The following is a 14,821-nucleotide window of genomic DNA, read 5'->3' as shown; positions in this document are numbered from 1 at the left end:
AACGACCCAGGCATCCTGACATGTGTCACAGTCAGCAGATGCAGACTGTGTGGAGTGGAGAATAGAGGACCCAAATGGAGACAAAACAGCGTGGAAACATATTAATATTAACTGAAAGTGAAAATGTTTATTATAGCGGATCGATTAATACAAACCAATGCATGAGGGGAAATGAGACAAGAATAAACAATAAGATTAGAAAAGCCATCAAAGTAACCATCACAGTGAGGTCTCCTTTCAGGGGGAAAGAATAAAGTCTCTAACAGAATGAAGCCAGGCAGCAATAGGAAGATGATTCCCTTTATTGCCTCATTCAGAGTGTATAACAGTGGGTGTGGTTCTGGAACAAACATCAGGCACATCAACCGTGGAACATAATGCGAACACAGACGAGGATAAACAGATAAACAGATAAACCCTCAGCCTTACACTGGAATTCAGCAACACTTCAAAATGCGGCAAATGTTTCCAAAAACACAAGTTGCTCTCTCTCAGTCTCCGATAGGTCACAAATATCAGATTACAGCTGATTTATTTATTTAATTTGTTTAACATTAAACTTTACTCTGTCAAAAGATTTTTTTCTGGGTCTCAGGAGGATCAGTTGGCTGAGTGTGACTTTTTTTTTTTTTGCCTGTCCGTTTGGATCTTTAGCCATCAGAATTGTTGTCTGAAGGCCAAGAAAGATGACAAGTGGATTTACTTTACCAAGTGGATCATCATGGCCTTGCCATATTGGTCCATTTGATTGACCTTTATTTATTTTATTTTCGTTTTTTTAAAGACGGGACAGACATGACTGGGGGATAAGAAAGAGAGGGAGAGAAAGAAAAATAGAGGGGAGAAGAGATGGTGAGAAAGGGGGGAAGAAAAAAAAGAAAAACAAACAAAACACCTGGATCACCTGTATGGAGATAAAAAAAAAAAACAGAAGAGAAAACAAACAACAAAGAGCAACATAATAAAAACAGCACCATCACAATAAACTAGCTAACAATAGAAAACAGTAGATGCTAATTTCACCTGTTGAGAATGAAAAAAGAAAACAAGCAGAAAAAAACGAGAGCAATAGAATAAACAACATCACGATGATCTATGGGAATATGACAGTAAATACTAAATATTAAACATTATTGTGCAGCACGTAAGATCGACAGCGCACAGTGTGCTTTGAGGTAGGAGCCAAAAAGGGTGTAGTTTGTGTGTGTGAGCACCCGTGTGTACACCTGTGAGCATGGACGCGCTTGTTTTTAAAAGGTTCCTTCATGTAATGATCTGCTAGAGGGTGTGTGTGTGTGTGTGTGTGTGTGTGTGGGGGGGGGCACAGAGGGGGGGGGGGGTAGCCTCCTCTGCACCCTGGTGACACACCCCTACCCCAAGGCCCTGCATGTGTGGGTGATTGTGATGGAGCGGGAAGAGGGAGCTCCCCCGCTGACCCCAGTAGGCACCCCCATACTCCGCAACCCGCCAGGGAAAGGAGGCCCAGGCCCATCCGGACCGGGTCCCAGTTCAGCAGTGCCGCCCGGCCCCACAGAGCCCGGGACAGCCCACCTGACCCCACCACAGAGAAAACTGCACCCACCCCGTCATCCACTCATTTTCCAGACTACACAAGACAATAGACACCCAGGCTGAGATCTTCCTCCACCTCTCCTATATCTCCCCCTCCTGCAGAGAGAGTTCCTGAAGAGAAGAAAGCTCCTGCAAGATGTGACAACCTCCCTCACCAGTTGAAGAGCCTCCCAGGTGGCTCGATGCACCGGCGGCACCCTGCGCTAGGGCCGGGCCCCCATACACCCACCCGCCCACAACCCCGGCAACACACCAAGCCCCCGAGGCCCGGCCAGGGCCCCAGCCCAGAGCCGGAGCGCCCCCAGAACCTCACGCCCGTCCCGGACCCACCCAGGGGCAGCCAGGCTACCATGTCAGTAACCCACGTCCGTCAGCACAGACCCTCCCCTAGCCCCGCTGCACGCAGCCACGAGGAAACCGTCACCTAAGAGCCAACAGAGCCCCTAATAGGCCATGACCGCTACCCCGGGTTGAGCCCCCCAAGGAAGATGCTCCTGGGGAACCCCCCGACGCCCTAAGCCTGTCCCTACCCCCACACCAATCACAACAGCGAAGGTGGGACCAAACTATGACCCCCCACCCCCACTAGGTGATGGAGCTGATCAAAGGAGCCCAGAGCAATTGATCTGATGTGGTGGCAGAGGCTGTATCGAGACTAATGTAATCTAATAGATAATTTCTATATTGGTTAGAATTAAGATTATTTTTATTTTTCCAGTTCATGAGGACTGTTTTCTTGGCTATGCATAGGGCAGTGAAAACCATATGGGCTATATTCTTCTCTGTAGTGACATTATCTAAGCTGCCCAGCAAACACACTAAGGGGGAAGTTGGAATGTTACATTTCAGACACTTTGATAAGTCTTCACATATCTCGCGCCAAAACTTCTGAACTGGTGGACAGAACCAAAGAGCGTGGATATAATTGTCCGGTGAATTGGTTTGGCAGTGTGAGCAATTGTTGGTAGACGTAAAGCCCATCTTGAACATCCGATGACCTGTATAGTGCACTCTATGTAGGATTTTGTATTGAATTAATTGAAGACTGGGATTTCTAATTAGATGAAAGGTTTTTAAGCAAGTCTGAGACCAGAAGTTTTGGTCTAAGTTAACTGATAAATCCACTTCCCATTTTGCAATAGGAAGTGATATTGATTCATCTGTTTTAGAAAGCATTCTGTATATTTTGGAAAGTAATTTGGGGGTTTTAAGAGTAAGAAATTGAACCACAGTTGGTGGTGTTTGTAGTTCAACTTGACCCGGTTTAAATTTCTTTTTTACTATGGATTTAATTTGTTGATATTCTAAAAATCTTTTCTTGTTGATCCCATATTGTTATGATATGAACAAAGTTCATCTAAGAGGGTATGTTTTAGCCATCCTGAGGTAAACTGAAGCCTGTTGGCTAAGAAGTAGTGCTGAAAGTTAGGTAGCTCTAATCCTCCTTTATCCTTGGTCTTTTGTAGTGTTTTTAAGCTTATACGTGGGGGTTTATTTTTCCAAAGGAATTTGGACATACATGAATCTAGAGATCTGAACCAATCTTGTGGCGGTTTAGTTGGGATCATTGAGAATAAATAATTTATTTTTGGTAAGACCATCATTTTTATAGCGGCAACCCTTCCCATGAGTGATATGGGTAGACATTTCCACCTAGCCAGATCGCCTTCTACCTTCTTTAAAAGTGGGATATGGTTTAATTTAGTCAGATCTGCAAGCTTGGGAGAAACATTAATACCTAAATATTTTATATTTCCCGATTGCAGTGGTGTTTAAGAGGAATTATGGAAGGAGCAATTAATCGGAAGGACTGTAGATTTTGACCAGTTAATTGAGTAATCTGATATTCTTGCAAAAGAGTTTATCAATTCAATCACCCCAGAGATATTGGTTTGTGAGTTTTGGAGAAAAAGTAACACATCATCCGCATAAAGGCTGATTTTATGTTCGACGTTCTTGCATTTTATGCCCTTAATTACTGAATTCTGTCTTATTGCTGCTGCTAGTGGTTCAATAAAAATTGCAAACAGTGAAGGGGAGAGTGGGCATCCCTGCCTGGTGCCCCTCAGGAGACAGAAGCTGGAGGATGTCTGGTCATTTGTTCTGACACAAGCTGTTGGGGAATTATATAATATTTTTAACCAGTTAATGAAAGAAGATCCAAAACCAAATTTGTGTAAAGTTGCAAATAGAAATTTCCAGTTAACTCTGTCAAATGCTTTTTCTACATCTAAAGAGAATATTGTAGTTTCAAGGTTTTTACTGCATGAGTAGTCTATCAAGTTAAGTAATCTACGTGTATTTGTTGATGGGTGCCTACCTTTTATGAAACCAGTTTGGTCAGGATGAATTAAGAGGGGGGTTATTTTCTCCAGTCTCTTTGAGAGAGCTTTGCAGAGTATTTTAAGGTCTATATTTATAAGGGATATTGGACGATAGCTTGAGGGATATACAGGGTCTTTGCCTGGTTTTAGCAGCAGATTAATGTTTGCAGAATTCATATTTGATGGAAGTCTGCCCTTTTCTTTGATTTCCAACAACGTTCTGTAGAAAACTGGTGCTAGAATCGTCCAGAATTTTTTGTAGAATTCTGCAGGAAAGCCGTCTGGACCTGGAGCCTTATTATTGGGCATACTTATCAGGGCTTCCTGGAGTTCACCTGATGTCAGTGGCGAATCCAGTGCCATTGCTTGAGTGTCTAATAATTTTGGAAGAGTTATGTTGTCCAAAAAATGATCAATTTCCTTTTTAGATGGGTTTATTTGTGGTGAATACAACGTTTTATAGAAATCCCTGAAAATGTTCTTTATTTGTTTCGGGTCATATACTGTGTTCCCAGATGAATCTTGACAGTAACATTCCTGCATTCCTGGAACATGGAATATTGAGCTAACTGGAATAATGTTGGGATGTCTCATGTCGGACTGAGGACATACTGGATGCTACACTGACTCGTGCGTCACCTTGTGGTTCAAAGTTGTATTACATGAGGCTGTGCTGTCATGTAATACCACTTTGAACCACAAGGTGATTGAAATGTTTGATATAATGTCAGAACTGTTGTTCTTTCATATTCTGTTAATAGATTTACTAAATGTGCAAAGATTTGAAGCTCATGTTAAACAAACTGTGAGAAGAAAGAAAGTCTGACTCTTTTCTAACATTTGACCCAAACTGTTTTTCTAAATGATCCCAAACTAAAGTTCATTATCTTCAGATACAGTAAGAGAAATGATTTCATGATGAATGATGATCATTGTTGGAGGTTTTGGTCACTGTGCTGAATTTAACAGAGTCAAGTGTCATCATTGTATTTCCTGCAGCACTTTGCACATAATACTATAAATATAAGGAGGAAGGCTGAGGCCCTGCAGCAGACTCACAGACGGATGCAGAGGGGAGGAGTGTAGAGGTGCTGTGGTGTTTGGGGGAGGGACTCCTTCAGTTAGAGAAGTGAGGCGTCACAAGTTCCTGGTTTCCAGTGAAGAAGAAGAGAGGCAGCAGTAAACCATCAGAGCCTCATCATGAAAGTCCATCACACTCTGATCTGCTTCTTCTTCCTTTGTGAGTACATTCACTTTTTCTTTCTGTCACTCTCGTTCTTCAACATGTTTCTTTCTGTTGTTAAACATGATGATCAGAGTCAGCTATGAGTCACTTTCATGGACGCTTCTTCCATTCAAACTGCTTTTATTCATGATTTCATGGATGTGTTTGTGGCCAGTGTGGACAGAAGAAACCATCACAGTGAGACATTCATGGACATGTTGCTGCTCACTTTGGCTTTAGGATTCGTCCTTTCAAAGATGGTTTCTTACAAGTGTTTGTTACTTCCTCAAAATAACCTGTAATATCAAAGTAAAAACTCCACCTGATGCTTTCAGTTATTATTTGAAAATACAAACTTGTTGATCAAGTCAATGAAATTTTCTTTGAAAGACAAAAACACATTTTGTTGCTTTTACTGTTACATGTTCATGTTTCTTCACTGTGACTATTCACAGTTCTCTCCCACAGTGCATATAGATTTGACAAAATGACATCACTTCCTGCAGACAAATATAAACCTGTGAGTGACGTGAGTGAAATCTGTCAGCATCTTCAAACCCAGAGTTCTGTGAAAAGTTATTTCCTAATTCTTCCTGTTTGTCCTGTTGGAGCTGAACAGAAATACGACTGCACAGAGTTTAAATGCTGGAATGAACTGAAATCATTTACATAAAGTAACTGACTCACATCAGCTGCTGAGTTTGGCTTTAGAGCTTTAAAATAGAGTCATAAATTACTCAGTAACATGTCGTTCATTGCAAGTATTTGTTACTTCCTCAAACAAACTGTAGTCAGTGAAATAAAGGGGACAAACTGCTGCTTTCAATCATCAGATTCATTCAGTTTTTATTGATATCTTACTAACTGCTGACTCTGGGAATTCTGTCTTACTTGTGCTTTTGGATCTCACAGCAGCTTTTGATGCAGTCGATCACAACATTTTTATGTCTCACCTAGAACATCATGTTGGAATTAGAAGCACTGCCTTGGAGTGGTTCAAGTCATACCTGTGTGACAGAAGTTTCTGTCTCACTTGGTAAATTTCATTCATCGTCTGCCCTCCTCCCATGTGGTGTACCTCAAGGATCCATCCTTGGGCCCCTTCTTTTTAGCATTTATTTACTTCCCCTTGGCCATATTATTAAAAAGCATAAAGTCTCATTTCATTTTAATGCGGATGACTGTCAGATGTATCTACCCCTGAAACACAATGAGCCCAACCCCCTCAGGCCTATTTTAGACTGTCTCAAGGATGTCAGAGCATTTTAATGAAAAAAGACTGAGGTCGTTATATTTGGGCCGAGCGGCCCTGGTGTCCCACCATCTGACTTAGGTCCTCTCACACATGTGTCAAACCAGTTGTCACCAACTTTGCAGTAAAAATGGACACAGATCTTAAAATGGACAAACAGGTAAATACAGTGGTGAGAAAGAGCTTTTTTCAGCTGAGGCAGCTCTCTAAAGTCAAACCTTTTATTTCTTTTTGTGACTTGGAGAGACTTTTACGCACATCTGTGAACACTCACCTTGATTATTGTATTGGACTTTATATTGGTATTGATCAGGCTTCACTATCACGCTCGCAAATGGTCCAGAATGCTGCTGCTCGCCTGCTGACAGGGACACACAAACGCGAGCACATTAGAGCTCATCACAGCACAGAAACAGCTTTAGTGAAGGTTACAAATGATCTTCTTATGGCCTCTGACAGTGGACTCATCTCTGTGCTTGTCCTGCTAGACCTCAGTGCAGCGTTCGATACTTTCGACCATAATATCCTATTAGAGCGATTAGAACATGCTGTAGGTGTTACAGGTACTGTGCTGCAGTGGTTTGTATCATATCTATCTAATAGACTCCAGTTTGTGCATGTAAATGGAGAGTCCTCTTCACACACTGAGGTTAATTATGGAGTTCCACAGGGTTCAGTGCTAGGACCAATTCTGTTTACATTATACATGCTTCCCTTAGGCAGCATCATTAGAAGACATAGCATACATTTACACTGCTATGCAGATGACACCCAGCTCTATCTGTCCATGAAGCCAGATAACACACACCAATGAGTTAAACTGCAGGAATGTCTTAAAGACATAAAGACCTGGATGGCCGCTAACTTTCTGCTTCTTAATTCAGATCAAACTGAGGTTATTGTACTCGGCCCTGAAAATCTTAGAAATATGGTATCTAACCAGATTCATACTCTGGATGGCATTACCTTGGCCTCCAGTAACGCTGTGAGGAACCTTGGAGTCATTTTTGACCAGGACATGTCCTTCAACGCACATATTAAACAAATATGTAAGACTGCTTTCTTCCATTTGCGCAACATCTCTAAAATTAGAAATATCCTGTCTCAGAGTGACGCTGAAAAACTAGTTCATGCATTTATTACTTCCAGGCTGGACGACTGTAATTCATTATTATCAGGATGTCCAAAAAACTCACTGAAAAGCCTTCAGCTAATCCAAAATGCTGCAGCAAGAGTCCTGACAGGGACTAGAAAGAGAGAGCATATTTCTCCTGTTTTGGCTTCCCTTCATTGGCTTCCTGTTAAATCCAGAATTGAATTCAAAATCCTGCTCCTCACATACAAGGTCTTAAATAATCAGGCCCCATCTTATCTTAATGACCTTGTAGTACCATATCACCCTATTAGAGCACTTCGCTCTCGCTCTGCAGGCCTACTTGTTGTTCCTAGAGTATTTAAAAGTAGAATGGGAGGCAGAGCCTTCAGTTTTCAGGCCCCTCTTCTGTGGAACCAGCTTCCAGTTTGGATTCGGGAGACAGAAACTATCTCTACTTTTAAGATTAGGCTTCAAACTTTCCTTTTTGCTAAAGCATATAGTTAGGGCTGGACCAGGTGACCCTGAATCCTCCCTTAGTTATGCTGCAATAGACGTAGGCTGCCGGGGGATTCCCATGATGCATTGAGTTTTTCCTTTCCAGTCACCTTTCTCACTCACTATGTATTAATAGACCTCTCTGCATTGAATCATATCTGTTATTAATCTCTGTCTCTCTTCCACAGCATGTCTTTTATCCTGTCTTCCTTCTCTCACCCCAACCAATCACAGCAGATGGCCCCGCCCCTCCCTGAGCCTGGTTCTGCCGGAGGTTTCTTCCTGTTAAAAGGGAGTTTTTCCTTCCCACTGTTGCCGAAGTGCTTGCTCATAGGGGGTCATATGATTGTTGGGTTTTTCTCTGTATCTATGAAGCGCCTTGAGGCGACTTTTGTTGTGATTTGGCGCTATATAAATAAAATTGAATTGAATTGAATTGAATTAGCCCTGCTCCTGCCTCCTTACACTGGGTCCATTTTAGAATTCATTTTAAAACTTTGTTTGCTTTGAAAGCTTTAAATGGCTCCTTCTTACCTGTCAGACCTTCGACACCGTTACACTCCACGAAGGTCCCTCAGATCAACTGAGCAGTCACTCCTTGCTGTCCCCATGTCGAGACTGAAACACCGGGGGGACCGAGCTTTCGCTGTTGTGGCCCCCAAATTATGGAATAAGCTGCCCCTCTATATTAGGCTGGCCCAACACTTGAGGTGTTTAAATCACTTTTAGAAACACATTTTTTTTCAAAGGCTTTTCAGGAGTAGCACCAGAGTCAGCTTGTAGTCAGCTCGTTGTTCATTTGGCTCTCGGCGAAGGCGGTCGCACTTTTCTCCTCTCCTCTCCCTTATCTTCTCTTCTTAGCTTCTTATGTCCTTGTCTTGTCTTGTGTTTTTACTTTTCCCTGGAACACTCTCTCACAGTCTGTTTCTAAAACCTAAAAGAGAATTATGGATTTGATCAACTGGTCTCTGAATGCTATTGACACCCTTTTCTCAACGAGAAGTCTGGGCTCGGGAGAGCCCGAGTGCCCTGGAGGGACTTTCCCTGCCGGATACACGATGGACGGGTGGCAGCAATGGAGGGTCATGTGCCTGGCGGGACTGTCGATCGAGGACGCTGAAGATATCGACCTATTCGGAACCATGATAACAGGGTTCTTGCTGATCGGAGCTGGCTTGGCCCTGACTTATCGGAGAATTAAGAAAGCGGAACCGGCTGTTCAAACCCCGACAAGGCTGCCCGCTGGGATTGAAACGATGGGACGAGGCGCGACTTCTCAGAACGGGCTCATTGAGAGCAGCATGGTTAAGATCTTGGAGACGCTTACAGCTGCTGTGAATACTCAGAATAACACCTCTGAGCGAAAGTTGGATTACATTGTGGAGCAGCTCACTGCGGCCGTGAGTTCTCAGAATCGGCTCTTTGAGCACAAGAATGACAAGACCACGGAGCGCAAGTTTGATAACATCATGGAGAAACTCGCGGCTCTCCAACGGGAGATTGAGAGACCAGTGTTGGAGTGTTAAAGAACAGCTTTGAAATTCTCATGAGTTGTTCGCATAAAAGAAAAACCACCATCATAATGCGGCTATCCCTTCGGTGCCAGCTGTGGGCTCAAGGCTGGAGCAGAACAAAAACACCCTGATAACGACTGTGTTGAGTCTGTTCCTTCCCATTCCATGCAAGGCCACCTGGGTTGGCTGGAAGACTGTTTAATTAGCCTGATAGGGCGAAGGACACTGTCTCAGCTGAACTCTGGACACGCACACACATACATATACACTGATATGCACACACTCATCCCCCCTCCCTTTCCAAACGCCTTCAATGCTTGTTCCCTCCTGGGGAACACGGTGGGTCTGAGCCCGCGCTGGAATAATAGCGCTGGGCAGGATGGCTGCTGTGTTTGCTTCGGATGACTCCTCACCCCCCACCCGACCCTGTGGCTGGTCACGTGTTCCATAATGTTGTGCTGTGGACATTTATGTGCTTTTTTGTGCAGAGGAGTTTTTTTGTTTCCTGTTCTCATGCTGTCCTCCCAGGAGCCCAGCATGAGTAGAGGTCTCTTTTTTTCCTCTTGTACTTTCCCATTGTAGTGTATATTTCAGTGTTTTTTCTGTAACGCTACCGATCTCCGACCTGTATCCCCACGTGATGTCTGTGTAAAGTTGAGGGGGGGGTTCATTCCACTGCAGGGCAACCTGCATGTGGCGAATAAAGCCTTGATTGATTGATTGATTGATTGATTGAGCTGTTGGTCCCTCTTAATCTTTTTATTTTGTTAATTTTATTCATTGTATATCTTATTGTCTATTTTACTGATGTTTTAATATTTTATATATATACTGATTTATTTTTATCTTCTTTTTCATTTATGTATTTATTTCATTGTCATTTATATTCATTTCTTTGTCTGCTTAATGTATGGTTTTCAACTGCTATCTCTGCTTTATTATTGGAAAGCACTTTGGTCAGCTTGTTGTTTAAGGTGCTTTATAAATACAGTTGGATTGGATTCATTTACTCAGTAAAACAAAGTTACAAATAAAAACTTCGTCACTGTTTTTGTTGTTGCTTCATGAACTTTGACACCAGCAGTACATTTAAACTAAATGATGACATCACTTCCTGTGGATGAAACACGTGAAAAACTTGCATGTTGAGCTGTTGCTTCAATCTCTCAACATATAATTACTACAAGTACCACACAGAGGAGTTATGAGTCATTTACATGTCATATTTTGTTTATCTTCATCTTTTATTGTCATTTTATTCATGCATAGGAAACATGTTCAGATATATTTTGAGTCATGTCGACCGGAAGAAGATTTTCCACCACTTTAGACAATAAAATGTATTTGACATGAATCATTGTTGTTATTCAGACTTTAGTCTCAGTGTGTCTGTGTGTGAATGTTGTGATCAGACTGCAGCTTCTTACAGGAAGTACAAACAGTAACTATTGATGGTTCATGTTTCCAACAGCTCTGCAGGATGGAAACCCTGAAGTCACCGATGCTCAGATTCTTCACTATGGAGTCATTGGAGGAGATTTTAAAGCTGGATTTGCCTTTAAGTCTCCAGGAACATGGAAGATGTTCTGCAGAGAAGAATGTGAAGGAGAAAACATTCTCATTAATACAACTGATGTCAGAGCTCAAACAGGCAGATACAGCATTGAATATGAAAACAATGTTTTATCTGTGAGCATCTCAAAGCTGACTGAGTCTGACTCTGGACGGTACAGCTGTGGTTTGGCTGGATCTTCATCATCAGCTTCATTCACACCGTTTGTGATCGTTGTTGCTGAAGGTGAGTTTCTGTTTCAGCTGTGGAAATGTTTAGTTTCTGTTCCTGAAGCAAAGTTTGAGTTTTCACTGACAGCTGCTGACGGTTTAAAGAAGCTGAAGTTTGTTCTTCTGTAAACTGTTGGTTACATTTGGACTCCTCTAAGTAACCGATGAACTGCAGCTGGGACACGAGTGTGTGTGAATATTAGTGAGTGTGTCAGCTGATAATGATGTGAATGAAATGTTGATGTCAGAAACAGACGCTGATGAATGAAAGAAGATTTTCTGATGTAACTTTGATTTTCTTTGATGAGTTTTTGCTTCTGTGTCGTCAGTTTGATCTTTCCAAGAGTTCCCCTCACAGCAAAATGGATTCTTCCTCAATGAATACGTGAAAATCACATTCAGAACACAAAAGTCCATCCAGACTTTAAATGTACTTAAAACCATGAAGTGTTCACATTTTAGAGTCTATACTTGTCATAAAAGCTGATTTTTCATGAATCCAATCAGTCTGATGATGAAGCCGTTTAAATCTCAGTTAGTTCAACAGTTCCTCTGTCAGACTGGTTGAACTGGGCAGCTCCCAGTGTAACTGTGGATCAAACTGGAGTTACTCTGATCAGACTGCATCATCTTCAGCACTGATAGTAACTATTGATTGTTTGTCTCTTTAACAGCACTGCTGGATGGAAACGATGATCCTGCTCAGCTGAAACACTTTGATAAAGAAACTGGAAGCTCTCTCACAGTCGGATGCTCCTTTAAACAACCTGGATACAGAAAGTTGTTCTGCAGAGGAGAATGTGGAGGAGAAAACTTTCTTGTTGACACAAATGATAACAGAGCTCAGAGAGGCAGATACAACATTGGATATGATTCAGGAGTTCTGTATGTGAGCATCACACAGCTGACCAAGTCTGACTCAGGACGGTACAGATGTTTACTGAGTGGATCTTCCAGCAGTTCATCCAGAGAGTTTGAGGTCACTGTCACAGACGGTGAGTTTTTACTGACATTAATCAAATGTTGTCAGAGTGGAGCTGTTCAGCTGTTCCTTATTTCCTGTCATATATCTGCTGTTCCAGTGGTGGATGTTCATGTTAAACACGAGCAGAGTTTCTAATAATGAGCTCAGTGTCTGTACAGTAATCCCTGTGAGCCAACAGCTCAGGCTGCTCTCAGCACTCAGTTTATCTCAACATATAAACAGAATTATTTAGAAACAAGATTATTTTGAAGTGTGAATTTTGTAAAGTTACTGTGATGGAGAGCAGGAATAAGAGTGTGGAGCTGGAAATGAACAGGTGACCATTAATGTCCCTAAATGTCTTTGTTGTTTCCAAGAACCTGATATTTCAACATACATTCATATTTTATTTCATTGTTAAACTATTTTAGTGCATTTTTTAAATCTAAAACTAAATTTGCCAAACTGTTTTTTCTCAATCAGTGGATCCATTTAAGGCTCGTTTGATTTCTCAGCTGATTTTTGAATCTTTGTGTTTTTCTTGTTCACAGCTCCAAACATTTATAAGTCAAACTTTCCTCTCTGCTCCTGTTCAGCAGCTGGACCATCAGCCACAACTACAGGAAGCTCCACACCTTCATTAACTTTGACTGGAAGCACTGAGCAGCCTGGAAGAGCAGCATCTACAGGTACATCCATCTATGAGAGAAGACAGTATGTTTTTAATCAGCCTGTCCTGTGTGGCAGCTTTTCTAATCAGAATTATGATGTGAGTGTGACGTTGTGCCAAACACGTTTTCTTTTTCTAAATTCTCTGTCAGCTCCTCTTGTTCATGTAGAACTTTTATCTGTTTGTTTATTCGTTTCACGTCTGTTATTTCACTACATGTGCAACTCATCAATCAGTAAATCAGAGTCAAACAAGCTTGTTCTGCTGTCACAGGTGTGCTGCTGTATGTAATCATCTCTCTGCTCATCATCATCATCCTCTCATCACTGGCTGTTCTAATAATCTGCATCAAGAGGAAGAGCAGCAGAGGTAAGATAACAGAGACACAGAAACACACAGAACGTCTCGTTTCTAACCAAAAACTCTTTTTTCACTTCACTTGAAGTCTGTTCAAACAGCTGCAGTCAAACATCAAAATATTTCATCCTGCTTGTCCACTTTGGGCTCTAAGAGGAGAGTGGAGTGACTTGTAGAGATGATGTTAAACACTGGAAGTAACTGAATCCTAAACTGTGTCACACATGAAGTCTGGACACTGTCAGCAGGATCAGATCCAGATGTTCTCTGCTTCAGACGTGTGAAGTAAAAACAGGAAAAATATTCTGACTACACGACCCATGAAAACTGTAAAATAGTATAATTATTGTGGATCACTTCTTCAGTACACAGGAGGAGACTCGAGCAAATGTGAGTCTTTGATTCTGAAGGCAAAGTCTAAAATGAAGCCTAATAAAGTCCAACTAAGCAGAATGAAAGAACAGGAGGGGCAGCAGTGATCTTCAGCCTCATGTGCACTTTGAATGATTGGTCCCTCTAACAGAGGAACATCCTTTGTTTGTTCCACAGGTTTGAGGACCAGAGGAAACTCAGAGGGCACAGACATGGAGGTGACTTTCTTTCTCTTTGGTTCCTCTCACTGTTGACAGACTGCTGCTGTAACAAAGAAATAAAGCAGTCACAGTGTGATGGTTCAGTTTGTAGACTGTTCCAGAAATTACAATCCAAGAAGGTGAATTCAAACAGGTAGGTGACAAAAATGGCCGCCCAGACGGAGACTCCAACAACAAACAGAGACACTGTTGTCTGAGAGGTTCAACGAGGCAACGTGGAAATATTTACCAGCACAAATGATTTAACCAAGTCAGAGTCTCTTCTTTTTATGTGAAGAAGACAGTTTGTCTCTGTTTCAGGACGTCCACTACGAGAACTGTACTCCAGGTTCTACACGTGAAGACTCGACCTACCAGAGCCTCGATCCAGCCGGCAGGGACCAGGACCAGACCTACTCTACACTCACACACCACACATGAGACTCTCTGGATTCACACCTGGGTTTGTTTCAGTGCATCAAAGACACAGTTTGTACACAGAATGGATGAATCTGCTGTGAATTCATCCTCAGTCTGTACAGTTTCCTGTCTGTGGTGCTGACTGTGTCTCTTGGAATTTGGATGCTTATCCTTTTTCATTTAGTTTAGGAAGTTATGATGTTTTATTTTTGGTTTGATTCGTGTACTGTCTTATTTTCTTTGTTATGTTAGCCTTCACTGCCCCTAAAGAGAAATTCAGCTCCATGAACTTTATCACTTTTAAAATGAATAAATTTGAAATCATATTCAGTAAAAATGACACACGTGTTCTTTCAATACAAGCAAAACAAGCACTTTCACAATGAGCTCACCCGAAACCCTGGCTGATTGGGACCCACACCCAGTTTCACACCTTGGCTCAGGCGATTAGTGGATCATCAGGGGTCTTTTTGTCCCTCTTTGGGGGGAAACTCCCACTAGGTTTAAATCTGGGACTCTCCACCATTTGACCTTAGAACTGAAGAAGCTTCTCGGATGAGAGGTGAAACGTCTTCAAG

General features: G+C 42.0%; 1 protein-coding gene across 1 annotated transcript; it reads left to right on the top strand.

The window, feature by feature from the left end:
• Positions 1–5,034: 5,034 nt before the first annotated feature.
• On the top strand, positions 5,035–14,297 carry LOC146365044 (polymeric immunoglobulin receptor-like). The gene is made up of 7 exons (XM_084917751.1): positions 5,035–5,136; positions 10,950–11,276; positions 11,923–12,255; positions 12,821–12,913; positions 13,168–13,263; positions 13,801–13,841; positions 14,145–14,297. The coding sequence occupies exons 1-7, from the start codon at positions 5,097–5,099 to the stop codon at positions 14,262–14,264; spliced, it is 1,050 nt and encodes a 349-aa protein (XP_084773877.1). The 5' UTR covers positions 5,035–5,096; the 3' UTR covers positions 14,265–14,297.
• Positions 14,298–14,821: the final 524 nt, after the last annotated feature.

This window comes from Perissodus microlepis, chromosome 20 (genome assembly GCF_051167445.1).
Source record: "Perissodus microlepis isolate ML-2025 ecotype Zambia chromosome 20, ASM5116744v1, whole genome shotgun sequence".
NCBI lineage: Eukaryota > Metazoa > Chordata > Actinopteri > Cichliformes > Cichlidae > Perissodus > Perissodus microlepis.
The sequence above is the reverse complement of the archived record's forward strand: the minus strand, read 5'-3'. Positions and strand labels throughout refer to the sequence as shown.